Source organism: Pteronotus mesoamericanus, unplaced genomic scaffold, assembly GCF_021234165.1.
Source record: "Pteronotus mesoamericanus isolate MK-2021 breed Mesoamerican mustached bat unplaced genomic scaffold, CSHL_Meso_final contig_221, whole genome shotgun sequence".
Classification (NCBI taxonomy): domain Eukaryota; kingdom Metazoa; phylum Chordata; class Mammalia; order Chiroptera; family Mormoopidae; genus Pteronotus; species Pteronotus mesoamericanus.
Window position 1 is genome coordinate 15,022,460 of NW_026555092.1, and position 27,977 is coordinate 15,050,436.

At 56.2% G+C, this 27,977-nt stretch overlaps 2 protein-coding genes across 2 annotated transcripts; both read right to left on the reverse strand.

Annotated features, from left to right (window-relative positions):
• Nucleotides 1-27,738, reverse strand: LOC129069071 (bone morphogenetic protein 8B). Its single transcript, XM_054571579.1, has 7 exons — nt 27,405-27,738; nt 15,776-15,965; nt 15,237-15,385; nt 6,808-7,002; nt 5,911-5,990; nt 5,212-5,322; nt 1-150 (listed from the first exon to the last, which is right to left on the reverse strand). The coding sequence occupies exons 1-7, from the start codon at nt 27,736-27,738 to the stop codon at nt 1-3; spliced, it is 1,209 nt and encodes a 402-aa protein (XP_054427554.1).
• LOC129069429 (succinyl-CoA:3-ketoacid coenzyme A transferase 2, mitochondrial-like) lies at nt 11,499-13,829 on the reverse strand. Its single transcript, XM_054572185.1, is given in 7 exon segments — nt 11,499-11,665; nt 11,668-11,779; nt 11,848-12,053; nt 12,056-12,139; nt 12,142-12,228; nt 12,231-13,026; nt 13,800-13,829. Coding segments are annotated over 7 exon segments (1,482 nt in total).
• Nucleotides 27,739-27,977: the final 239 nt, after the last annotated feature.

Here is a 27,977-nt window from a genome sequence, read left to right on the forward strand (position 1 = left end):
TCAGTGGCAGCCGCAGGCCTTGACCACCATGTTGCGGTGTTTGCGCAGGATGACGTTGTTGCTGCTGTCGTAGTAGAGCACGGAGGTGGCGCTCAACTTGGTGGGCGCGCAGCACGCCTTGGGGACAGTGTCTGGCTTCATCAGGTGCACCTGGCCAGGGAGGAGGGCGGCAGGCAGAGGCGTGAGCACCACGGACTTCTCCCAGGGCCCGCCCAGCCCGGGCCCCCAGCTCCTGCCTGCCCCTCCCCTGCTCCACAGACCTGCAGCCAGCGCAGGTGTCACAGAAAATCTGCCCTCCGTGACCCCTTCCCTTCCCAGCCCTGAGACCCTTAGGGCACAGCCTAGGTACCTGCCTGCTCCCTGCCACACCCACGCCCCTCGAACCCTCAGACCCTGCTGGTCCCCAGCACACAATGCACTGCTGGCACGTCCCTCGGCCTGAGACTCTGGAGCCTCTAGGGTCCCTTCCAGGGTCCCCTCCACTCCTCCCTCTTCTCTGTGCTTCCATAACGTCCCTGATCATGTCTCATCCACCTTCACTGTTTACTGTCTGGGTCCCCCTCCTGGGATCCAGCGAGTGTTCGTGGAACAACTGGATAAAGCCCAGGCTTCCAGGGTCGCCCTTGGGTGCTCAACACCGTTATTTCCCAGAGCACTTTCGCCGCTCGTAGCAGCTTCTAAGGCAAGTCTCGTTCTGGCCGGTGGAGAAACCGAGGGCACACGGCCACGCGAGCTGCTGCAGGACTTGGAACCACAGGCGCTGATCCTGCGCCCTCCCCCTGAACAGACTCACCCACCTGACTGAACCTGACTGAGGAGCTATTTCAGCCTCCACACAAATATTTATCCTGGGACTTGGCAGCAGGAGCTGGGTTTACACTGGGCTCCTCGTCAGGGCCCCAAACCGACGGCCCAAAAGGCAGCCCCAAGCTACAGGGGGCAGCAGGGAAAAGGAAACCTATTTCCACATGTGTGTTTGTATGTGTGCACGGGCGCATGTGCGTGGTCGCTCCGATGGCCCAGAACCACCCAGTCCTCACGGAGGCTGCAGAGCAGGACCTGGATGCAGCTGTCCTATGGGGGAACCCGTCCGGCAGCCTGGTCCCCGTTCCCCAATGCCTTGTCCCCAAAGCCCCGGCTCTGAGCCCGCCTGCCAGGAGGACTGTCGGCAGGGCACTGGGCTGGCTTGGGGTCCAGAGCCTCTCTGCGGCCCGCTGGGGAGCCGAGGCCTCTGAGGGGACGTCCAGCCAGACTGGGACGTGGGGGCCGCTGCTCCCCAACTTCCCAGCCTCCACATGTGATGTTTGGCCTTGGCATTCATAGGCTCATGTGAAAGGAACCAGGCAACACCGCCCTGTGTGCCAGTCATGATGGGGCTCGAAGTGGCTAAAAACCGTGGAGGCCTTTCCTGACTTGGGACACTGGAGAGTCCCAAGGAGGGTGGGGATGCTGCCTTCCTGCGACTCCACCCAGGACCAGAGCATTGTCAGATCAATGACAGAAAGAGAAGCTGCCTTTTATTCCACGTGGCACCAAACAGGTCGATGTGCAGAGCCTAATGTGCCATTCCATTCTGTTTGCTTTTGAGACACTAGGAGACCAAATCAGAGGCTCTGTTACTGTGGGTATAAATCGCACATCTGTGGACCTCAGTTTTCTACTCTGCTAAATGGGTATGCTGGTATTTTTCCCTTCCAAAACAAATGTATCTGATGCACATGCCTTGTCACTGCCGTGCCAGGACAGGGAGCACAGAAATGTCTTAGGTATGGTCCCTGCTCTCATCCTTGGTGGAGAGGGAATGTGACACAGGGAGACACTATGATAGACAACCAGGACCTACTAAAGTGGCACAACAATCACAGCAGACCCCCAGCGCTGCGCGCGCATCAGCGCTGGTGACCACCCCTGGCAGGGAAGGACCACGGGCGAGGCTCGCAGGGTGGTCAGGAGTTAGCTGGGCCCAGGGCGGAGGAGGCCCTCCAGGTGGAATGGCAAGTGCAAAGGCAGGAAGGCAGGGAGGTGAAAAACCTGCGGCACATGCTGGCCCTGAGCAGGTGCAAGGAGAGGAGGGCAGCGGGATGTGTGCTATAGGTGTTGGCGGGGTCGGCAGAGCAGCTAACGAGGGGCCCCAGACTGTGCTGGAGGACTCAGACTTCCTCCTGAAGACGGCGGGAAGTGAAGGGAAGTTTCTCAGCCACGGATGGGGCCAGATTTTGCTTTAGTGAGACGACCCCCCCCCCCTGCCCCCATAGCTGCTGTGTGGATAATGGCCCAAAGGGTGAGCCTGGAGGGACACTCTCCTTCTCTAGGTCCCTAGGACACCTCAAGTTCCCCTCACATCACGCCCCCAGCCTCCCCGAGTCTCCCCTTCCTTCCCAGGCCCCTCCACAGGGGCAGCCCGTCCTCATAGCCTCTCCTCTCCTATGCCTGCATCTTCCTGGAGAATCTCACCTGTTCTAAGGACTCAAAGACCAGCTATGCAGGCCACATCTCTCAGTTCAGAGCTCCGGCCTGGCTTCCTCTCTTCTCCAGACTCTGGGATCCAGCTGCCCACCCAGCTTGGCCACATGGGGTCTCAATGGGACTCAAATGTGTGGTGTCGGAAGCAGATGACCGACTCCCACCCCCCTCCTACCCCAACAACTCTTCCCCACGGGCCTCACCCACATGTTGGCTCAGCCTTCCCCTAGAGGCCCCTGGTTCCTCCCCTTTTCCCTCCCGACCCGATCCTGGGAGCCACCCTGCCTCCACCGTATTCAGGGCCTTGGCTATTCTCACCACCTGCCAGCCACCCTGGTCTTCTTGTCAGGTGACCGTAGTGACTGTAGCAGCCTCCTCACTGCCCCCAGCCTCCTCGACCCTCCACCCGTGGTCCAGCCCGCTCACCACAGCCAGGAAAATGCTTCCAGAGAGTCAGTCAGATTTTGACACTGCTTCCCTAAAACTCTGCAACGGCATCTCAGTTTACTTAGGATGAGATCCACCCACCTGCCACCTTGCCAGGGACCCTGAGGCCTGTGTTAGGGGCCCCTGCCCACCCGGCGTCACCTCCCAGGGGCCTCCTTCGCTCCTCTCCAGCCCCGCCTCCCCGCAGGCCAGGCCCGCCAGCTGCTCCTGTCCTGGGGCCTCTGCACCCGCTGCTTCTGCCTGGAACGTCTCCCTCCTCATGCTGAGGCCCGGTGCCCCTGGCTTGTGTGTCAGTGACAGCCCCCGCTCCCCCGAGAAGGCAGCTGCTGCCCTGTTTGCACCCAGGACAGCCTGAGCACTCGCTCCTGCTGACCAACAGTGGGACCTAAAGCCTGGACAGAGGTGTTGGCGGGGGGAGGGGCAGCCCTGGAGGTGCAGTCCTCACCCACACCCCGCACAGGGCCCGGGAGACACACATCCATGAAGGACGGGAGGCCTGGGTGGCCGTCACACACGGCCTGTCACCCCTGAGTTTCACTGAGGAAGGCAGCCCCCGGGGTCCAGCAAATCCCATCTGACATTGAGAAAGGAGGCCGTGCACGGTCTCAACAGCAAATGGCCGTACATCCATCTCCTCTCGCCCTAAGGCATCACCTTGCCAACCTCTGACTACGTCAACGTAAGGCTCGGGCATGCTAGGAACTAGGAGTCCAGGTCAATGTTCTAGAAGGAAGTCTCCACACACACACACACGCACACACACACACACACACACACACACACACAACACTGAGCAATAAGCAAGCAGCAATAGTTCTCATAAAAATTATTTTTCGGCATTAAAGTTACTCCAGGCACCGGAGCATCAAAGGCCACACCACCTGTGGGAACAGGAGCGGGGAGGACCAGGAGAAAGGGCCAACAGGGAGTGAAGCAAAGGGGGAGCTCACGCTCAGAAGAGCCCTGTGCGCAAGGGCTCACCGGTGACTCACCGCACTCGCTGTGGAGAGGGTGGGTGGACACACATGCCTGAGTCTCACCCCGTGTGCACATGTCACAGGAGGTTGAACAATCCAGCGTACACAGGGGCACGTGTGTTCAGAGCACACAGGTGCCCAGGTGGGATGTACATCTGGGGGTTGTGTGTGTGTGCGAGTGACCACAAGCAGGCTGCCTCTATGAGTCTGGGTCCCACCACACGTACCTGCGTGTGTGCACATGTGTGCACCAGCAATGAGTCTGTGTACAGTGTGGCCACACAGGGAACTTAACTACATGTGCACACAGTCACGGTTCCATGTGGAGAAGCCTCCCTGAGTCCCTGTTGGGAACTGTCCTGCTTGGTTTCAGGCACCATGGCCTCGCCAACAGGCAAGAGGGCCCCAAGGCTGGAGCTGAGCAAGGAGGCCTTGGGAAAACAGGCCACTGAGGAGACAAAACCTGTCCCCCTGGGAGGCCCCTGCCTCCCTCACATCACCCTGCTTGGCCCTGGAGGATGGCTGGTGACTCAGTGACAGGTAAGACCCCAGGATGGCAGGGGCAACCGAAGACAGGCACGGTCCCACAGGGGCCATCAGGGAGGGACTTGGAGGACACGGAGAAGGGGCAAAAGACCCGCCCCCCCGGCTTTGTCATGGCCGGAGTCCTCATTCTGTCTGAAAGAAGTCTCATCTCTTGGCTGCTCCGCTCCCCACGCCTGACTCAGGCTTGAAACAACACTAGAGGCAGGTACAGCCCTAAACTGGATCGGGCAGTTCCTGGGGACAATTAGGCCTGGAAAAGGAATGCATTAAATCCTATGAACCCTGCTTTATTAAGAATGCCCTTGAGTTAATGAGTACTGATGTTTCGGGTTCGAGCATAGGATGAGATTATTTTCCCAGGTTTCAGGGCTGAAATCGGCATGACTCAGTTTACCTGACCCTGAATCAGAAAGACTCTTGTAATCCCTTTACTGTTATCCTTAAACCATATCTCCTTCCTTTAATCATTACCCTTTAACATTGATTAATGAGCTTCATGTGCATTCTATGTATCCCTATATGAGCTAAACTCAATAAAAGCCACTTCAAGACAAGGGCTGGGGGCACTATCCACTGAAGGGAATCGCCACGCCCTCTCCTGTCCGGCAAATCGTGTCTGATGCAGTTTGTTTCTTCATCTGCGGCGACCGGAGAGACTCTGTGGGACTGAACCTCCCTCAAAACCTCAGCAGGTGCTCCCATTCACCCCCTGCTGTCTGAGTCCCTCCCCTCAGGGCACCCTTCCCCTGGGGTCCAGGCACGTAGGTTGGGTACTGACCAGGGACTGCACGATGGCGTGGTTGGTGGCATTCATGCAGGAGTCCAGCGGGAAGGAGCACTCCCCCTCACAGTAATAGGCTGAGTAGCCTTGGGGGGCGATGACCCAGTCCTGGGTGGGCAGAAGGAAGAAGGTGAGTCCCACCCATGTGGCCCCTCCCAAGCCCCTTCTCCACCCAGCACGGGTCACAAGAAAACTCAGGGCTGCCCCTCACCCTCCCTCACTCAGCCTCAGGGACCTGCCAACCCACCCTTGAGCCCCTCCTGGGGCAGCCCCCCAAAAGCCTGACATCCACTGCAAGACCCTCAGCAGACAGGACTGGAAACAAGCTCTGTTCCCGCCACCTGCCATCAGCACTCGGCACTGTCCTCCCAGCCTGCCCCCCACGGCCCATGGGTGCTGCCGCTGCCGCCGCAGCAAAGGCACAGAGGCACTGCCACCCTGGCTGCGGTTTCCCTATTGTAACTCTTGACATTTTATGGCTCAGGACTCAGGTTATCTCCATTTTCATGGGTTTTACCAAAAAACACTTTTTCACAATGAAAGTAACACATTCTCGTTTTACAAAACATGGAAAACACAGACAACAATAATACATGAGAAAATAAGATTCCCCATAATTCTCCCTCCTCCTGGAGCCACTTACAACCTTGAGGTGGAGATTGTCATCTAAGAAAGTGAGGGGAGAGTAGCAATTACCAGCCAGCCGAGGTCCCGGAAGCTGACATAGAGCTCGTGCCGACGGCACACCTGCCGACCGTGGGAGCCGTGGACGTCATCTGCAGGGGACAGATGGCACAGGGTCTTTTCTGGGGCCCTGCTCTGAGCAGCTGCCAAAGGGGCTCCCGGGGCAGGGGATGCCCTGATGGGCACGTGTGGGGAATGAAGGAATGATGGGAAACTAAACCGTTTGGCCGCATGAAGCCCATCCCTGCAGCTCTGCTGGTGCCATGACCCAACTCAACAACCTCCGATGGCTCCAGATGGCTCCAGAGCTGCCCTGTGCTCAGCCCGGCCCCTCCCCAACTTCAGCCTGTGGGCCTCCTGATACTCTGATAGACGGCTCAGGCTCGGGCGCCTCCTGCTTTCCGCCGAGACACGTCCTGCCCTCGCCCCGCTGTCCTGCCACGCCCATCCCACAGGTCAAGTGGCTCACGCTGAGCCAGCCAAGGGGCCGATCCCATGAGGGAAAGGGAGGCACATGGGCAGGGCAGGCCCGACCCTGATCCTGAGGGTCTCCGCCTGGTGGGGACAACTTTGCCTCACTGGCTGTGCATCCTGCAGGGTGCCTGGGAGAGAGCCGAGGGCCACAGGCGCCGTGCTGCCCGGGTGCGGGCACCCGACCCTGACGGAGGCGTCTGGGAAGGCCTGGGCAGCCGGGGGAGGGCAGAGAAGGGACTTCCGGGTGGCAGGGAGGCCCGAGACCCAGCGCAGTGGCCGGTCCACAGGGGGCACGGGGCAAAGGAGGGTGTCAGGAGAGGTGGCTGGAGGGTGCCCATCAGCCTGACCCCTTCTGAGGCCAGAAGATTCTGTTGCCACCACTGGTCCTCGGCCAAGAGCCCGCGGGCCCGAGACCCAGGCCGCCCCGGCCCTCACCGAAGATCCCCGGGAGCTTGTTCGGCTGCGGCAGCTCGTTGGTTTTTTTCGGCAGCCTCCTCCTCAGGGACCTCACTGCCCGAGGCACTCGGATGGGGCTGGGGCTCTCCCTGAAAAAAGTGACCATGAAAGGCTGTTTGGAGCGCGGTGCCCGTCGCCCCAGCAGACCGGCCAGGCCAGGATCCACGCTGTGCCCTGAGACAGAGAGAGGAAAGAGAGCGGTCACTGGAGGGCTGTGGCTCTGCACGGGGACCCCGCTGGGACCTCTGCCGGGGCCCGGGCGGGCCCAGGAGCGTGAAGCTGAGGGCCTCGGTTTCCTCCTCTGAAGACCGGAGCCCCAAGTCCAGCCCCGGGCCCCGGGCCGGCGGGTCTGAAGGAGACGGTGGGAGGGGGCCTCGTGAACCGCAGGGCCGGCAGGGGTGACGGTTGCGTACACTGCCATTCGAGAAGCCCTTTCCAGCTTTCGGCGTCATTTCCCACCGATGATCCCGCTCATCTTTACAGTAACCCTGGACCTCGCGTGTCACTGAGAACCTTCACAGTCGCCCCATGATATCCCAGAGTCCCACGGCCAGGGACCCACCTCGGTCTCAGGACTCCTAGGCCCGAGGTCTGCCTTGCCCCCATATTCCCGGGGTGTCAGCGTGGGACGGATGACACCCAGCTGACCGCAGCAGCTGCCGGGGCTGGGCCAGCGCTCGCTCCGCTGAGCAGTGCCCAGGAGCAGGGCGCTCGCCCTTCCTGATGCCACTCGCCCTTCCTGATGCTACAGACAGACACCGGGCTCAGTGGGGCAGAGACACTGAGCCACAGTCCCAGAGCCAGGGTTTTACCCAAGTCATCTAATTCCAGAGCCCGAGTTCTTATCCACAAGACCTGGTTAGTGGTTTAAAAAAGAAAGAGAGAGAGGGCTGCGGGCAGGGACATGATTGGGGCCTCAGCCCTAGCAATGGCGAGGTCTATAAAAATGGGATTTTACCCACAGCCGCTTAAAGACCGAGGCCGCTGTGAAAAACACTCATTAGCCCTGCAAATGTCGACTCCACCAAGGAAACTATCTTCCTGGACCTCTTTGTATTCCCAAACGACCTCTTGATGTTTTAATTGTCAAAGCAATATAATAACAACTGTAAAAAGGCTTTTGAGAAAAACTCATACACCATCATTTACTTGGAGATTAGTTTATCGTTATACATTTAGGTTACTTCCTGGCTTTCATTATAAAGAAGAGAATGAGATAGAACCTCTTCATTTTCCTTTCCTGTGGGATTTTAACAACAGGAGCGTGATTACTAACTCATTTTTCTGTTTCTAAAGCACGGGGCCAACTCTTCCACTTCTGTGTACATTTCCCTCATTATTGCAAAACCAGTACACACACATACATACACGTATGTCTGTACATAACTACACATGCATTTACACATAGTGTGTATATGTACATATACATAGGTGTATATGTATATTTGTTCCTTTAAATAAAAAAATATATATATATAAATATGTATATATTTGTTCCTTTAGCAGGCCTAATATGATTCTCTATTATACACTATGGGTCAAGGACATTGCCTGCCCTACCCACAATCCTGCTCAAAGGTCAGCTGTTAAATAGCTGTGCTTTAGACCTGTGACCATGGGCCTTAGTGAATTGAACACCTAATTAATCCTGAGACTAACCTTTAACCTATGACTTCACCTGCCACAAAACAATGCCCTGGGCCCATCAGAAGTTCCACTCAGGACTGGACCTGCTAAGACAGGAGGTTGCAGCTGCAGCAGCTGTTGTTGGAAGGAGCCCAGACAGAAGCCATTTGGGAGTCTGGGTCAGGGGAGGTCACAGTCGTCAGGAAGCGGTGGAACCATGAGGATACAGGCCACAGACCCATGAAAGGCTTGGGAAAGGCCAGTGAGGCCACGACAAGGAGGCAATAGTGCAGCCAGGAGCGCACAGGTGACTATAATCAACACATTCCTGGAGTGGAGCTCCACGGCTTGGCTGACACACGGGGACGGCCTCGGGCCCAGGCAGCCCTCTGGGCCTGTGTGTGCCACTGCCCTGTCCACTGAGGGGCCAGGGGGACTGATTGGTCCCCTGAAGTCATGTTCACTGTTTGCTTTTCTTTGTGCAACTGTCAGTTCAAAGATTTTATTGGGGTCTCCTGGGTGTAGAGAGAATGATAGAGTAGGCCCATTAGGCAATGCCACTGAGGCAGCAAGCCACTGAGGCAGGCCTGCGTGGGGCGCGGGGGAACCTGATAGAGGATCCTGCAGCAGCTGATCCTCGGTTCCCATTTCACAGAAGCAGAAACTAAGGCCTGTGAGCACGGTATCTGTGCAAGGTCCGAAGCAAGCTGCCACCCTGCCAGGACAATACTAGCCTTCCCCAGCACACTGTGCAGAGGCCTGGCCGGAGGTGGGGAGGAGAGAAAGGGGACTGAGCCCTGGTCTTTCAGAAGTCCTAGTCCAGGAGGCCTGGGAAAGGACCCCAGGACCCACCTCCCAGAGCCCAGAGCTCCCCTCCCAGAGGGCTCGGCTTTTTGCCCATGGCCTCCTGAGCAGGGCTCCCTTCTCCTGCTTGTCATGTGGGTGGGGCCCTGGGCTGCCCAGCTCTGGCAGGTCCCTTTCTAGAAAGGCAGTGGTGGGGGCTTAGGAGACCCTGGGGTCCCGGATCCCTGCCCCTAGACCTGACCGTGGGAGCGTGCTGGCATGCGGGGTGCCTGCAGCCGTGCCTGGAGACGTGGGCCACACAGGACTCCCCCGGGGCCGATGGAACACGCCGTCCCTCTGAGCCAGGCGGGCCGCATAAGGCTTCCCGCTTCACCCCATTTCTGAGTCCGCCCCATCAGGGGCCAGATGTCTCGGCAGCTCCCTCGCCCTATCCTGTCCCAGGGCAGGTGTCGGGCCCTAATTCATACCCCTCCCCAAATGTGCCCGGCCAGGAGGGCTGCCATCTCTTCCCCAGGCTCTGGGTGGCACCTGAGCCTTCCCGGCAGCGCCTGGCCCGGTCATGGATGTGACCCTGGTCACGCTGAAGGACACTCAGGGTGCATGCTTGAAACCTGAAGGGAATCCTGTAGGTCTGTTAACCTTGTCCGTTTTTGTCCCGTAGGTGTGACTTCCTTGCACGAGGACAGGAAACTCAATCCTTTTCCTCCTTTCTCCTGCTTAGTAGCCCTGTAACTTGTCTGCGCTGGAACCTCTGCCCGTTCCATGCTGCTGATGGAAGGTTCTCCTGACACCCACGGCATATCTGCCCAGAAGCCCCCAAAGGTGCCCCTGTCCACTCAGTGACATTCCATGCCACCCACCCCTATCTGGTCATGGTCCCTGGCCACTTCCCCCCAACACCCCCAAACGGCCCCCTCAGTGAGCACTGTCTCCCACCTCTCCATTCCAGGATCTGTCCCTTCTTTGGGGGTGAGGCTTCAATAGGGCCTCCCTGAAAAGCCTTCCTTGTCCAGCTGGAATTTCCTGCTCTTCCCCAAGGGGCTCATGCTGGTTGTGCGCCCCCTAGAGCTGTGCTTAGGAAGTGCCCGCTCCGTGTCAGGTTTTAACACCCCCACCACTCCCCAGACACACACACATAAACTCACTTTTTTCTCTTTTGTCTTTGACACTAAGGAGTCAGGATAAAACACCTCACAGGCGCTCTTGGGTTATAAGAGAGTATGAACAACAGGCCGGACTGGGCTCCACAACAGAGAGGCAGGATCTAAGTGTCTGTTCGGGGTGACGCCGGAACACTATGAGTTAAGATGAGAAAACCCATCTCGGTCCATGGGCTAGGTTTCCAGAACTCCTCCTGTCGGAAGCCACAGCCTTGGCAACACACAGGTGGACTATTTATGGAGGAAACTTCCTGCCGGCATGTCAGACCAACCGTCTCTCCCCCTTCAGTACCTCCCATTACCGGGTCCCTGTCCCCCTGAGGAGGACTTGCTTTCCTTCTGGGGACACCGATATAGCAACAAGGAGGAGACATGTGGGGTTGGAGAAGGTGAGGCTGCAGGGAAACAGACTTTAGTCACAAAATGAAAGGCCACAAAAGGAAAAGCAGAAGGGTCAAAAGAGGCCCTAGCGGGTGTGGCTCAGTGGATTGAGCGCCGGCCCGCGAACCAGAAGGTCCAATTGATTCTGGGTCATCTCCTTCTCTCTCTTCCTCCCTTTTCCTCTCTCTAAAGATAAATAAAATAAAACCTTTAAAAAAAATAAAGTTGAGAGAAATTAGGAAGAAAGACAGGCCAAAGGAAAAACATCTTTCATTCAGACAGCGTGTCTTCGGATCACAAACGGACTTTGATGTTCGTGCATTTTTCACGGTACTAGTGCGACGGTGCCTCAGCTCCACTCTGGGTGGAGCTGTTCGCGCCCTCCTCATCCTCCCTACATTCCTGACTCATTCCTGAGGGGAGAAATCCTTCTTACGGGGTCATCTCGAGCTGCACAGATTTCACCTAAACATCCCAGGGAAGAGGGCGGCCAATGTCCTCAGTGACCGCAGCAGAGCTTTCTGAGTACCCACAGAACACACGAGGTCCACGTCTCTGTTCCTCTTTTGTTTCTCTCAAAGTCATTTCCCTCTTGCGAGAACAAAGTCTTTGTAGCCTGAGATGCCAGGAGAAAACTGGTCGGACTGCTTGTGAACTGGATAAAGTGATCCCCCACTTCCTCTGGATGAAATCCTGAGGTTAAAGTGGAAAACACAGCCTCGGGGAGCCAGGCCTCCTCCCCAGTGAGGGGGCCGCCTGCCGCAAGGGCCTGAGGTCGGGCGCGGCGGCCAAGGCGCGCCCCGTGCCCTCCCTGATGTCCTCCACGGCCAGGCCCTCCCAGAGCGCAGTCAGCGTCAGTCCTTCTGCTTGTGCGCATCAAACACGGCCTCTTCCGCGACGATCCGGCCCACGCACCGCTCCCCAGTCAGGGGCATCGTGCATTCCCCCCAGATTTGGGGGTCGTCGGCCTTGGGGCAGTGCTCCATGGTGACCACTCCTCTGGTCCTGACACTGGACACCAGATCCATCGCACCGCCGTTCCCTTCACGTTCTTTCCGGGGACCATCCAGACCGCCAGGTCACCGTACTTGGAAACCTGCATGGCTCCTAGCGTGGTCAGGTGGAGGTGTCCCCCTCGGATCACGGCACATGAGTCATCGCCGGAGAGAAAAGAGCCCCCGGGAAGAATGGTGACTGTTTGCTTGCCCGCATTGATGAGGTCTGCATCCGCCGCCTCTTTCGATGGAAAAGGATTCCATTTTCACTGTGAAGCTGAACAGTTAAGGTGGGGCTGGTGCAGTTGCCGGCCAGGAGAGGGATCCCTAAGCCCAAGTTGGCGTCATGCTGTCCTCAGATTCGAGAGCCGCCCGTTTGATGATTCGTGCCCTTTCATCATCCGAAGTCCCAGCTTTTCCATCTTCATCTCCCCGATTGTTACGTGCTCAATTCCTTTCTCATACTTTCCCCTCTGTATCACGCGATCTACATAAATGTGAGGAACATGAATGTCTTCTGGGGCAAACGACCCCACGTCCACAGTTTCCTCAACCTCCACCACGGAGGTTTCCGCAGCTTTGCACATGAGCAGGTTGAAGCTCCTGGCCCTCCTGCTGAAGGTGACGTTTCCCACACGGCCGGCCTTCCACCCTTCCACCAAAGCGAAGTCCGCCCTGATGGCGCGCTCCAGGAGGTAGTGTTGCCCGCGAAACTCCCTCACCTCTCTGGGCTGACTCATCACGGCGATGTGGCCGTTGTCGTGGTACCTGATGGGGACGCCTCCTTCCTGGACCAGGGTCCCATAGGCCGTGGGCGTGTAGGAGGCGGGCACCCCGGCCCCACCGGCGCGCATGCACTCGGCCAGGGTGTCCTGGGGCGTCATCTCGAGCTCCAGCTCTCCGGCCAGGAACGGGTGCTCACAGGGCGCATTCTCTCCCACGTAGGAGCAGACAATGCGAGTGACTTGTTTGGTCCCCAGTAACAGGCCCAGCCCGAAGTAGTCCACGCCCACGTTGCTGCTGACCATGGTCAAGTCCCTCACGCGCGTCTTGAGCAGTGCTCCTATCCGGTTCTCGGGAATCCCGCAGACCCTGAAGCCCCCGACCATGATTTCCGCTCCATCAGAGATGTCCTTCACGGCCTCCACGGGGTCTGTGTAGAATCTGGCGCGCCACAAGCGCTGATAGCAAAGTGGCAGACGCTGCCTGAGCAGCAAGCGGGCATGCAGCACCTGAGCGAAACGCCCAGGAGCCTCAGTGCGCCCATCCTCTGATGGGCATTCTGTGGGCTGTCCTTCAATCTGTTGCTCTGTGGCCGGCCCCGGACTGGCTCTGCCAGGGCCAGGTGGCGGGTTTGTGTGCCCCGGGCTGCGCGTCACAGAGCAGGAAGGGCGCCTGGGTGGTGATTCCCCAGCCTGCCAGTGCCCCGACACCGCCCAGCCATGTCTCCCACTCGAGGGGCATGCCAGACGCTCAGCCTCCCCATCCAGGAACAGCAGACAGAGAGGTGGCAGAGGAGACCTGGCTGGGGACTGTCTACTCTGACACTGGGGATGGGGGTGGCGCACCCACAAATCCCACCCGGATGGGGCTTCCCCAGTGGTACCACCACTAAGGGGAAGATTCAGTCGCAGGTCCCCTTAAGGTTCGGTGGCTGAGCTCCTTCCCCAGGCGGTCTGCTGCAGTTTCAAGACTCTATATCCACTTTTATGTCCGTTGTTCCCACATCTGTGTCTCTGGCCGCACCTTTCCTGGGGTGACATTTTTTTTGGACCTCTGCCGGGGCTATCAATGATATCAGGGCTCAGAGAGAACTCTTCATTTCCTACCTCAAACCTGCCCCTCCTCTATTTTTCCCCAATGGCAAAGAAAAAATACACACACACACATATACACTTTAAATCCACTGGCACAAAGAGAACAGCTTGATGGTTGTCGGAGGGGAAGGGGTTGGGGAACTGGGTGAAAAAATTGAAGGAATTGAGAAGCACAAATTAATACTTACAATATAGTCACAGGATGTAAAATACGGCATTTGGAATATAGTTGATAATATTGTAACAGCTATATATGATGTCAGGTGGGTACTGGAAATAATAGGGGAACACTTTTTAAAGTATATGATTATCTAAGCACTACCCTGCACACCTGAAACTAATAAAAAATAACACTGAATGTAAACTGTAATTTAAAAAAAAATCCCCTGGCTCCGTCCACTTTATCCGTGGACTTTATCCGTCCACTTTATTCTCTACCCGCCTTTCTCCATTCCTGCTGCTACCAACCCCCTCCCAGCTCTCGCTGAGGCACCGTGGCTCCCGGGGCCTCTCTGGCATCACTTGACTCTTGTCCCCACAGCTTACACAGCCCACTGAAGTCAGGGGCTGTTTATTTTATGCAAACGGTAAAGGAAGTGTTTACTTTACAGCGGTTGAGATCTATGGAAAAATTGCAAAGATAGCATAGAGAATTCCCCTACACCCAGACCCAGTGTTCCCTGGGAAATGTTAACACTTCAATTACTATAGTGTGTTTGTCACAACTAACGGACCAACATCAATGCCTTCTTATTAACTAAACAGCACCATGTATTCCGCTCTCATTAGCTTTCCCCAATGCCCCTTTTCTCTCCCAGGACGCCATCCTCAGGCACCTCTGGGCTGTGACAATTTCTCGGGCTTCCCTTGTTTCTGATGACCTCGACAGCTTTGAGGAGCACTTGTCAGGCATTCTGTGGGCTGTCCTTCAATCTGGGCCTGTCCGGTGTTTTTCTCATGGTCACACTGGGGTTATGGGTTTTGGGAGAAGAGTCCTTCTCATCCCCTCATATCCCGGGTACCCAGGAGCGACAGGACTTATTCATGGGAGCCTTGGTCACCTGGCTGAGGTGGTGCTGGTCAGCTCTTCCACTCTGAAGTTCCCTCCCCTCCCGCTACAGCCTGTCCTCTGGGAAGACAGTTACTAAGGGTAGGCCACACTGAAGGGATGGGAGCGATTCCACGCCTCCTGGAGGGATCGTCCATAAAGAGCTGATCAGATCCTGCCATCCCCCACCACTATTAAATCCTAAAAGCTCCCTAAAAACTCCAACCCCTTACCCTGGTTTCCCCTAACTCAGAACGCGCCCTGCCCGCCTCTCTCAACCTCCTCTCCTTCCGACCTCTCCCTGACCAGCTCCGCCCCCGCCACGGCTGTAGTCACCCTCGCCAATCTGGGGCGCGCCTTTGGGCTTCCTATCCCCCACTGCCCAGGATACAGGAGGCTCTGCCCCCAAACACCTGGTGAATGAAAGATTGTGTGAATCCCCCTACAGACGAGAAAACGAAGGCTTGGAGGGAAAGTAACCGGCCAGGGTTCCAGCTGGGAGGCTGCAGAGCTGGGATCCAGCCCAGGCCCCTCGGATCAGAGCCCCCCAGGAGGAGGTTCACCGCCTGAGGCTTACCGTCCTCTGTTTCCACATAGAGGCGGAGTCCCAGGTCCTTGCTACGGTTCAACAACCAGCGGTCACTGGCTGCTGTCACGTCCAACACCAGCCAGCCTTCGTCCTCAGCTCGGAGCGTCTGAAGATCCAAAAAGAACAAGTCAGACTCCCTGTGGATACGAAAGAACAATTAACCGAAGCCGGCACAGCTGCCTTCGTGTTTCCAGTGCCCACCTGGGGGGCACTCGTGGGGCACCGACCCTCCTGGCTCTGAGCTGGGCGCCTTATGTCACGGCATCTACCGTAGGAAAGTGCTACTGCCCCTGTGGACAATGGGGAAACTGAGGCTTGGGAGCTCAGTGACCCACCCAAGGTCCCACAGCCAGGGTGGCAGGGAGGCGACTTGGAGCCAGGGTGCCAGGGCCTTGGGCCGAGCATCCTCCATCAGAAGGGTGTGCTCCCAGGAAGCTCCCCGTCTGTCCTCTGGGAAATGCCCCCCCAAGGCTGGGCCAGACACACCGACAGAGGCTTGACCGGGAGGCTGGGCGTGGGGCAGGCACCTGTTGGCTCGCTCCCTGACCACCTCGAACATGCTGACGTGGAGGGTCCTGTTGAGCGGGTGAGTGCTGGGCAGCTTGTAAATGCGGAACTCGGCAGCTGTGACCGTCTCCCCCGCCGGGATCTGGGTCAGGTCAAAGCGGAACTCCTTCCAGTGGGGCTCCTGCTGGCCCAGGGCGCGGTCGAGCTCCACTGCAAGACACAGCAAGGCTGGTGTTCACTCCTGGTCTTGGGCTCGGGCCCCAGGGGGGCAGGGCCTGGTGGGAGCCAGGGGCCGGGCTGCCTGGGGAGAGGCGTTTCCTGCTCGGGGAACGGGCCTGAGCCCATCGCGCTGACAGGCCCCGGGGCCCTGCGGCGAGGTGCCCAGCACAGCACGGGACACACAGTCGGGGCCAACGAGGGCAGCTTTCATTTCTGGCCCCCAAGGCTCAAAGCCAGCAGGTCCCAGCTCAGCCCCTGCTGGCTCTGGGACCCAGAGATGAGACAGAGAGGACAGGTCCCGCCTCTGGGGAGCTGGACTTCAGACCCAAGGCAGCATAGGCCACGTGGTGGGCATGGGTATGAGCGACTGCATTTCAGAGTCTACTGATGTGTGTGGATGGGACAAGGGGGACAGTGAGTGCTCACAGCTGACACTGGGCCTTGAGGGTGACAGTGAACTGGCCAGGAGGTCGTGGGAAAAGGATGCTGTAGAGGAAGGGACCAGAGTGAGCAAAGGCCTAGAGCTGAGGGATTAATGGCACAGGCAGGAAAACAACAGCCATAAAACACAGCAAAGGGCAAAAGGATGGCAGGTACTTTGGGAACAAGGTGAAGGACGAGGGAGGGTTGGGGGGAGAGATGGAAAGGAACAAGGAGAAGCAAAGTGGGAGTGACAGCCGCTGGAGGGGCCCTGTCAAGGGCTGGGGAAGTTCCATGGTATGGTGCCATCCGAGCAGGCTTCCTGGAAGCGGTGACATCTGAACTGGCCTTGAAGGATGGATGGAGTCTTGGCAGGTGAAGAGGTGGCAGGGAGGGCATTCTAGGTGGAGGGGACATCGAATGCACAGACTGAGTGGGCCAGGGCCACCCACACATCAGCAGGGTTGGGTATGGGGCGTGAGTCTGGCTCTGGCCTGACTGCGGAGGGCTGGAGTCCCGGCCTAGGAGCACGGGCTGTGCCTCTGGCCACTGGGGGCCAGTGTTTCGGGGGGCAGAGGAGCAGGAGACTGGCGTGGAGTGAAAGCTGCGCGTGGAGGCGGGGGCGAAACACAGGCTGGAGGGGGACCCGAGGTGGCACCATTGCGGGGGCTGGTCCAACACTTTGGGCAAGAGGCCTCGGGTGCAGAATAAATCCCACATTTCCCCAGCTGCCGGAAATGCCCAGGACAGTATATTTAGGGCCGTCTCACTTTAGCCTTCTGTCACTTTCAAACACTAAAAATCTGTGTTTCCGGAAAGCAGGGGCGGGAGCCGCCCAGCACCTTCCCCAAAACCCAACACTGAGATTTTAATTATATGTCTGTGAGTCTTTTTAAAAATTCTTCTCTGGCTCCTGGGCTCAGTGACCACAAGTCACCAGGCGGGTGGCGGGGGTGGATGTGGGGAGCACTTCCTGTCCTCGCGGTGGGAACCTGGTCCAGTGATGGACGGGGCAAACAGCTGTGCTGCGTGGAGCCAGCGGACACACATGTTTTGGCAGGAGGAGATGAGTGTTTCATCCCCAGGCTGGGGAGAAGAGGAAATAAAATGTCCATTGTTAGGGCGCTGGACACACAGCAAATGCCGACCAGGAGCCAGGCTGTGTCGGACACGCAGGGCAGTACGGGTCCTCCCGCACGGGCAGCGAGCATGGAGGGCAGGGTTCTGGACAGACACACTCACGCGCACACACAACTTTGGTGACAATTCCTGTTCATTCAGGGACCGCACAGACCGCCTCCATTACACAGCAGCGTAAGATCCCGCATCCACAGGATGAAATAGGTCCAGGCTGTTGGCTGTCACAGGGTGTGGCACAGAGCGCAGGAACGTCATTCCTTCACACCCTCATCAGACCCTGTCAGAGCGTCGTTCTGCGCATCTATCCCCAGGCGCAGCGGGAACTGACGGGTGGGCCACTGGGAAGCTCTCAGGCCTGCGCCGATTTTCATGTTGGATCCGGGGACTGAGGGAACAGCTCACAGACCTGCCAGTTCCACACAGGCACCAGCCACGCGGCCTCCCTCTGCTGGGTCAAGAGCGCCTTGTCCACCTGAACGGACTCCAGTTCCAGACTTCTGTTCTCTGTGTTTTGATAAACCACCCAGTATCTCCAGCACAGGAAACTGCCCACCCTGGCTGTTCCAGGCAAGCTCCGGAAGGTGGGGAACTTTTAGAAAAAAAGTTTTCATCAGAAGTTGGTGAAATTTCCTGAAGTGTGTAACCGGGTAAAGAGAGCAACTCGTTTATCTGATGGTCGGTGGGAGGGCGGGAAGAGGACACCTGCGGATTTGCAGCTTTTTCAGTGGCTGCTGCTTCGAGTTAGGAGAGATATTTCCCAAAAGCGGTGTTCTCGGAAAGCATTTTCTGGTCCCTCTATTTCCCCCTTGTTAACTGTGCAGACCCAGCCTGCTTTAGCCAGTGAGGCAGCTTCGGCAGCATGGAGCGCTCTGGCCAGTGGTCAGTGCGGCCTGGCCTTGCAGGCACGAACTTCCCCTGTTGGCGTAGTCTCCTCCTCTGTGAACTGGGAATACAGATATTGCCCAGCTTTCCTCCCAGGCTGCGAAAGTGCTTTGTAAATAGGCAGTGGACTGGGTGGGGTGGCCATTCAACAGGAGTTTAGAATAAGCCTGACTTGCAATCTTCCAAATTTGGGCCAAGATGTGATACTGTCAAAAGGCCATGTCAGAAAATCTAAGGCTGTGGGGTGGAGGGAAGGGGAGACTCTGAATGATGTTTCTCTAAATAACTGTACTCATTTGCTGATTTGTTTATTCATTAATTTATCAAGTTCAATTTATGATTAAATTTATCAAGTTCTTCACTGTATGTAAGCCCCTGTTCTGGACACTGGAAATTTAGCCATAAACAGGACAGATAAGTCAGGTGTCTGCACTTGTGACTTTTACAGTCTAATGGGGGAGTCAGAAGATAAACAAAAAAAAGTAAAACGAGAGGTGTCATAGCTACCGAAAGTGCAATATAGAGAGTTATGGGATCAAGAGTAATGGGAAAGGGGCGGGGGCTCCTTTTAATAGGGTGGTCAGTGTGGCATTCCTTTGAGAAATAGGTGAGGGCAAACGTGAACATTCACACACGTCGCTGGCAGGAATGCTGTGGAGAGGAATCTGGCGACATAGTCCTGCACTACCCTAGCGACGTTACATAGGGACTCATCCTGTGACACGACAACCCCAGGGACACAATGGCAAAAGGAGGAGAAGCCATGAGCACAAAGCTATTTGTTGGGCATGGGGAACAGACAAAGCTATGCCTGCTCAATAGGGACCTCTCAACGTTTACTTTCCACAAAATTATAAAACCTGCCAAAAATGTTCAAACACTGAACCAGCTTCTGTCTGGGGAAGCAGCAAACCAATTTAGTGTCTGAATGGCCTTAATGTGGCTTCCGGAACAATAAACAGTCATGAATCATCATGCACTAAAGGGACTCTGGGCCTTCTCCTCCAGGCCGATTAAACAGCCTCCCGCCCCACGTCTGCGGGAAGGGCCCCTGCGGGCCGGGGGCGGCCTCTGAGGCCCTGCACCCGCCACTCACAGGCGGCACCTCCAGAGGCCACTCCCTGTGTCCACCAGCCCGACACCCGCAAAGCCTTTGGCTATTTTTGTGCCCTGGACAAAATTTAGAGTCACCCAGATGACCCGAGTTTATCTTGTTTCTGTCCAAAAAGTAAGACTGCAGAAGCACCCCTCTTCCTCCAGCCCAGAGCGGCGGTGAAGAGAACGGAATCTTCTGACCGGTCCGTCTGTCCTTCCTGCCCTCCAACCCTTCCCCAGCCCCGCAGGGCCCGGGAGGCGCCTAAGCTGGGCTCTGCGTTCCAGGGCCCCCTGAGCTGGCCCGGCCCATCCACTCGTCCTCCCCGGCCTCCCGGCTGCCAACACCCTCCCCTGAGTCCCTCTGGAAGCCGCTCTCTCCTGGGTGGCCCCCTGCCATGTCTGAAGGCTGCTTTCCTCTCAGTCCAGCTGCGAAAGCCCCTCGTCCGCCTCGGACCCCACACAGATCAGCCTGCTGGTCTCCCCTCTCCCCCTTCCAAGGGCCTTGTCCCTGGTTCATCTGCCCCCTGGATGGTGAGCAATTCGAGGGCAGGGGCCAAACAATGGGAGGCGGACGCAGGAGGCTCCGTTCCCGTCTTCCCAGGGGCTGCTGGCCCCCAGGACGGCGGCTCAGCGTCAGCACCGCCGGCCCTCGCGGCCGGTCTGGGAGCGGCTCCCAGGTCACAGCGTGTGCCTCCACCCTCCATCGGAGCCCACTCATGTTTCTCGCTTTCCTGTGGGACTCGCCGGCCCTGAGGTGGAGGGCAGGCTCCCCCAGGGCCCCGCAGGCGGACGGGCTGGGCCTGTCGGGCTGGTCCTGCTGGGAACGGAGGCCAAGGGACCGCTTCAGACCTGAAACAAGACCCGGGTCCTCACGCGGGAGCCGCAGAATTGACCACCCCTGGGCTCGGCACCCTGAGTGGCTTCCTCCCACCAGAAATCTCAGCGCTGCCGAGAGCAGGCCCAGGGTTTCATTGCTGAGGTATTTTTAGTCAGTTCTCATTACTGACTTTTTTCGGAGCTCTTTCCATAAATGGCTCTGCACTCATAATTACCGGCCCTGGCCTCAGACGGCTTCAGACCCCAAATTAAAAGGGAACACCCGCACACTCCGCCACATCAAGGCCGCCAAGGCCAAAAATAGATCCAAGGAGATGTGACCAAGGAGGATGCGATTCCTCCAGTAAAAACCCGGGAGAGAACTGAACTGTGGGCGTTTTCCAGAAGGATACGGTCTCGGTGACACATCCCTCTCTCTCGTGGGGAATGTGTCCCCGTGGGGAGGTGGGCCGTGTGTGCCTCCGCTCTGGGCCTCACCCGGGCGGAGCCCCCATCAGAAGGCAGGCGGTGGGCACATTCTTTGGTCAGAGCTGGAAAGGCCTTCAGGGCGACCCTCCCTAGATGGGGAAACTGAGGCCCAGAAGAGGCAGAGACCGGCCTGGGGTCGCACGGCAGGTTAGGGGTCCTTCGTGTGGACTTTCAGACTTGGAGCAGATACAGCACGAGTGGCCCTAGAGTTCCCCTGGGGGGCAACACTGGGACGGGGTCACCTGTCTTCAAGGTCCTTCTGTCAGCAGGCGCCCTGAGAATGACTGCCGAAGCCGCCTTCCCCCAGGCAGGGCCCCGCAGGGACTCGGGATCCAGGGGAGGACCCAGGGACGTGCTGCACTCACTGCCCCCCTCCAAAAGGACAGAGAGGGTGGGGTCGGCCAGCCAGACTCCTTCACCTGGCCCTGGCCCTGCCCCCCACTGAATTCCTCTCTCCTTCAGCTTTGCCCGCAGGCCCTGAGCTTTCAAGAGGGGTGTTGATAAACACAGCAGCCCTCATCATACTGACTGACATTTTGAGCAGGGCCAGGCATTGCTAAGTTTTTAAATGCCTTACGTATTTAACTGCTGTATTGTGACACAGGTATTATCGCAATTGTAGAAGTGAGGAAACTGGGATGCAGAGATTTTAAGGAAACTCTTCACCATCTCACAGCTCCTGAGTGGTAGTCCCACAATTAAAAACCCAGCGTATCCTACTCCAGAGGAATTAACCGCTCTGATCTCCTCCCTCTGGGGCCGACCCTCCCAATGCTGTGATCCAGTTTTCATTGTGGATCTGGGTACCCAGGAATTGAGGCAGTCAGTCATATTCTTTGAGACTCAACTTCCTCCTCTATCAACTGGGAGCAATAGTAGTCATTTACCCCAGAAGGGTGAGAAAATACTGAGTAGGTGAGGGGAGTGGGGAGGGAGAGTTAGTCATTAGGGATTCACAGGGCATAGAATCCTGGTGACCAGACAGGGTTTTGGAGAAAAGGGACCCATCTTCAATTCTTAGGAAGAGAAATACCTCTGGAAACCAACAAAATGAAAAGGCAACTATGGAATGGAAGAGAATATTTGCAAACCACATATCTGATAAGGGGTTAATATCCAAAACATATAAAGAACTCATAGAACTCAATAGCAAACAAAAACAACTAACGATCTCATTTAAAAATGGGCAGAAGAACTAAACAGACATTTTTCAAAAACGAGACATACAAACGGCTAACAGGTAGATGAAAGAGTGCTCGACACCACTAATCATCAAGGAAATGCAAGTCAAAACCACAAGAGATATCATCAAACAGACAAGATAACAGGTGTTAGCAAGGACATGGAGAAAAGGAAACCCTTGTGTACTATTGGTGGGAATGTAAATAGGCACTGCCACTTATGCAGTTTCCTCAAAAAATTAAAAACAGAACTGCCATATGATCCAGCAATCTCACTTCTGGGTATATATCCGAAGGAAGTGAAAACAGGATACTGAAGATATATCTTTACCCCCATGTTCATTGCAGCATTATTCACAGTATCCAAGATACGGAAACAACCTAAATGTCCATCAATGAATAAATGGATAAATAAGATATTTTTAATGAATATTATTCAGCCATGAGAAAGAAGAAAATTCTGCCATTTGTGACAACATGGATAAACTTCAAGGGCATGATGTTAAGTGAAATAAGCCAAAGATGAATACTGCATAGTATCACTTATATATGGAATCTTTTTTAAAAAAGTCACACTCACAGAAACAGAGTAGAAAAGTGGTTGCCAGGGACTGGGGGTGGAGGAAATAGAAAGAGGTTGATAAAATGGTACAAACTTTCAACTATAAGATAAATAAGGTCTGAGGATCTAAGGTAAAACATGGTGACTATAGGTGATAATGCTGTATTGTATAACTGAAATTTTCTAAGAGAGTAGAACGTAAATGTTCTCACAAAAAAAGATTAATATGTGAGGTGATAGATGTGTTAATATATTAGACGGGGGAAATCCTTTAACAATGCATTCATATATAAAATAACCAAAATGTATACTTTAAATATCTTACAATTTTATGTCAATTATACCTCAATAAAACTGAAATGACTAATTAGTATTTCTTAAAGAGAAATACTAGGCCTGTGGTCACTCTAATAGTAAGTTTTTAAGGTGGATAAAGGATTTACTGATAAATAAAAGACAAAGTAGCAAAACAGTGGGTATTTATATCCCCTTTTGTAAAAAAATAAAATAAAATAAAATATTAGTATCTATATTGATTAAATATCAGGGCTGGTTGGAGAGCTACACCAAAGGATTAAAATGATGATTTTCTCTGAGGTAGAGGATTACAAGGGTCTTCCATGTTATGCTTCTAAACATATAATCTGAATTTTCTATAATGAAATTCTATAATAAATCTATATGATATGCATTTTCTAAAGTGAACACGCATTAGTTACATAAATTCCAAAACAAAGAAATTCTTTAAACAGGATTCTCAGTTTACAGCACACATTCAGCACAGCCCGATTCAGCAGCACTCGCTGGACCCGATGACGGGCCAGCCTCCGGGGCGCGGAGAGGCAGCTCCCACGTAGGAGCAGAGCAGAGGAAGTGCGGGCAGGGAGCCCACCTGATGTGTGACCTTGGCAAAATCCCCTACCTTCTCTGAGCCTTGTTCTTCTCTTTAAAACAAAGATGTGATAGTGATTACGAGATGGAAATGAAGAAACAGATGTGAGGTCTGGGCATGGGGTCGTCCCTGGGTGGCATCTCACACGGTCCTTGAGCAGCCCCGCAGGGTGGGTACTGTGAGAGTCTCCTTTTTATAGAAGAGGAAACTGAGGCCCCAAGAGACGGGCCGGAAAGTCCAGATCACACTAAGAGTAATGGCGGAGTCAAGGTGCAGATCCTAAGTCCCAGGTCAGAGCCCCCACCCCAGTCCTGTCTGCTGTCCCACTGTCCATTCTGTCCTGCTGTCCAGATAGGTGGTATCACTGTCTAGAGTTGACAATCACCTTTATGTCTCCTGTGATTGTTTGCCTCTCCCACTACAACGTCAGCTCCCCGAGGGCAGGGGCTTTGTTTGGTTTGCTGTCATATCCCAGTAACCAGAACTGTGCCTGGCACTGAGCAGGTACCATGTGACTACTTATTGAGTAAATTGGTGGAAAAAAAATGAAAGGATTCCCTAGAGAAGAACCAAAGAAAGTGACCCTGAGGCCCAAGGTCACAGGGCTGAGCAGGACCTAGGTCACATCCCTCATTCCCACTGAGCCCTGCCTCTCCCAAATTCAACAGCCTTAGTTTGTCGACAACTCCTTAGTTGCCTGAGGCCCAGGAATAAATTAGCCTGGTGCAGGGAAGGATCAGGACAAAAGGGAAGATGGTTCATCCACTTCTGGCTGCATTTCTGCCAGAAGTGCTATTTGTGCCTCAGTTTCTCAGACTAGAAGATAAACACCAGACACCACATTGACATGAGGTGGAGGATTCAGGAAGAACAAGCAGAGTTGGCCCTTCCTGCCTCTTTCTTCCCTCAAGAGGGGCTGGGCCAGCCCAATAAAGCCACGGGATCAGAGCTGGGAGGACCTTGTTTTTCTGACACCATCACTGACTCTTAGACTGGACGGGAAAACAGAGACCCAAAGCAGAGAAGGAGCCTGACTTGGGACATGGAGGACAAGAACCTAGGTGTTGCTCCAGCTCAGAGCGGTCCCTCCCTGAGCCCGGGCAACACTAAGGGCAGGCTCTATTGGCTCTACATGGATCTCTGCCCCTGTTACTGTATTCTGGCTATAGGAAGACAAGATTCTACAAGGCTGCGAAGGGCAGGCAGGCCCAGCAGGGCCCCCAGGTCTGGCCACAGTGGCCTAACCCATGGTCCAGAGACCAAGGAGAGGCCCCTGGCCACTGGGTCCCCTAGGCTGCCACTGGTGGTCAAGGGCCTGGCCGGCAGCAGACCTGACTTCTCAGGAGCCAGATGAGGCCGGTAAGAGAGGTGGAGCAGGAGGCTACAAGTGCGGGAGACTGGGCGTGGGCGCTGAAGAGTCAGGGGCCTGGGGCCTGGGCCTCCAAATGAGGAAAGAGTCCAGCTAGGTGTCTGATCCCTCGCATCAGCCTAGGTAATTACCAGTTAAAACCACTCTCACTGAGATTTCTACTAGTACAATTAGTAAGTCAGAATAAAGAAAGCTCTTCTTACAGCTGGCTGGGCCCTCCCACAACTGGGCTTCCACTGAACAAGGACCAGCGTGTCGATCCCACGGGCCTTAGATCTTAATGAAACATGCAGAGATGGTGGGGGAAGAAGCTGGGGTTGGAAACCACTGCCTGGATGAGGTCATGTACTTGCTGCGTGGCCCTGGGCTGGCCATTCAACCTCTCTGAGCCCATGAAATGAGGCTGGATGAAATGAGGACTTTACAAAGCTATGGAACTTCAAGTGCTAGTTTTTATTCTAAAAATAGGTGGAGACACCTTTGGTTGGCTTTTAAAATCTGTTTCTGGGTTTTATGTGTATATACGACACATGTGGACATTCCCGTCACATCCATACCAGGGCTGGGCAGCAGCTGGGAGGAACCAGGGTCTGCAGTGACGAGACCCAGGGTCGCCCTAGGGGAGGGGGCTGACTTTCTGCTCCTCCCATGTATCAGTCAATCACACAACAGCTCTGAGGATGCGCTGATCACCAGGAGCCCCATTTTACAAGGAGGGACCTGAGGCTCAGACAGAGGAGGGACTTGCCTAAGATCGCACAGCAGAGTCAGGAGGAGAACCGGGTCTTCCTGAGCTCAGGGCACTGCTGGATTCGCAGCAGCAGCTCCCGCTAGGGCTGTGCACGCCTTGACCCAGGGGATGCTGGGGGAAGCAGGACATGGGCTGGGCGGTGACTCACTCTAACAGATGGCTCCCTTGGGGGCATTTTCCGGGTGACTCCATCCACAGCTCTTCTTGGTCCTGAGCCCTGGGTCAGCTTGTCCCAAGGACAGAACTCCAGTCTCAATTCCTCATACTCTCTGTCCCTGGTCCCCACCCTGCCCTCTGCCCAGGCAGGCAGCACCCAGGACCCAGCGACCCAAGTCCTGTGCCTGGCATTGGGCTCGCAGCAGAGGCTAACCGCTGCCTCCTGCTGCTCCTCCCCACCTCAGCCCACCATCAGTTCTGGGTTGAGAGGGACAGAGGCCTCTTTGGCTGTCCCCTCCTCCCGCCCTCGCGTAGGCAGCAAATGGCTGTGACCGCACACTACCTGCTGCTGCTCCAACGCCTGGGTTCCTCTGCCTGAACCCTTCTGAAGGCTCCCTCCACCCTGAAAGCCTGCCCTCCTGCCAGCGGAAATGTCCTTGAGAACCAGATGTAGGGCCTACAACCTGGGCCTGTCCTGTCTTGGCCACAGAGGCTGAGCTATCCTGGGTGTGACATTGCCTCTCCCAGCCTCACTGTCCTCATCTGGGAGATGCAGGTGAACATCTTGGCAGTTAGCTCGGTTGCTTGGGGAATTAGGAGTGATGCTGTAGGTGAAGAGAGGCTGGCAGCCTCGACAAGGATTCTGTCTGGCTCTCAGTCCCTCAGCTCTCCCCACCTCAAGCTGAGCCATAACCCATGGGTCCCCAGGTCCAGTCTGGCATCTGCCTGAGCCCACATCCCTGTCCCTCCCTTGCCACAAACAGGAGACAGAGCAGATGGGGGACAAATATGCATGACTGTAGATGAAAGAGAGTTTAGGTAATGGAAAAAAGAGATCTTTGAGAGCTTAACAATAAATGGCTCCAAGATTTGGCAGCAGAGAGGAAAAGCTGGGCTTTGCCTGGGAAAACAATGAGGGTCCAAACTGCCCATCCAGCCATTCCATAGACCTGGACACTCACTGCATGCCAAGCCATGTCCCAGGTGCTGGGCGTGGGCGGCAAGACCACAGACTGCCCCACTGAGCTGAGCCGACTCCTTCCCCACCCAGATCCCCTGACAGCCACACCCCCACCTACAGGTTCCACAGCTCTGCCCCAGGGAAGAGGCTGCTGTGGACGCCGAACATCTGGGTTTTCCTCTGAGGCTGCGATCATTTTGGTGATGTGACCAGGTTTCCCACAATGAACTTTGTCCCTCTCCTCAGAGCTGCCCTTATCACAGTGACAGCATCACAGCCTCTGTTTACTCATCTGTCTCCCCAGGACCAGACTGTCTTCCTGGCACTGCCCAGGTCCACCTGACATTACATGATTCCTACTCTTGGGTGTGTTTGGAGGCGGGGTGACTGTACACGCCCCTGGGACTCACATTCCTGCGTCTGCCCCGCCCGACCCACACACAGCTCACCGACCCACACACCCCTTAGACCTGGCCAGCCTAACCTGGGCATTTCCCACCCTCTTGTGAGGCCCTGTTCATCACACGGTGACTCCTGGTTCACTGCCAGGGGCACCCACTGTCCAAGGTTGTGCACTCTCCTGCAGCCCATGTTCCTTCCCAAGGAGCCACCGTGGGGGCGCCCGGACACTCGGCTCGCCGTCCCCACATGCGCATTCTCGCGGAGGTCGCACTGTCACTGAGTCACCGACGCCCATGCCCGGAGCCCGCACTCACCCATGTTGACGAAGCTCATGACCAGGTCCGCGCGGCCCAGGCCCCGCTCTCGGGGGCCGCCGTCCTCGTCGTCGTCGCCGGCCATGGCGTGGTAGAGGTCCAACATGAAGAGCGGCGCGGACGCGGGCAGCCGGGCGGCGGCGGGCGGCGCGCGGGGCCGGGGTCTCCCGGGCAGCCCGAGCACCGCCAGGATCTCGCGCTGCAGGTCGCGGCGCTCGCGCGGACCCAGGCGGCGCTGAGGGCAGCCGGCTGGGGGACGCGGGCCGGGGCCTCCGCCGCTGAGAGCGCACAGCGCCAGGCCCAGGAGCCACAGCGGCCCGGGACGCGCGGCCATGGCGGGAGGGACCGGGCGGGCGCTCACTCGGCGCGCATCCGCTTCGCCACTGGCCCAGAGCCGGGGGATGCCCGACGGAGGGTGGCGGGCCCGACCGGGGGCCGGCGGGACGGGGCGGGAGTTGGCCGCGGCTTCAGCGCCGTCGCTGGAGAGCCCCGCGCGCGCGGCACCTGTCGCGGCTCTGGGTCGGGCGGCTTTGGCTGCCAACACCTGGGGCAGAGGCTACTCCAGGGACTGCG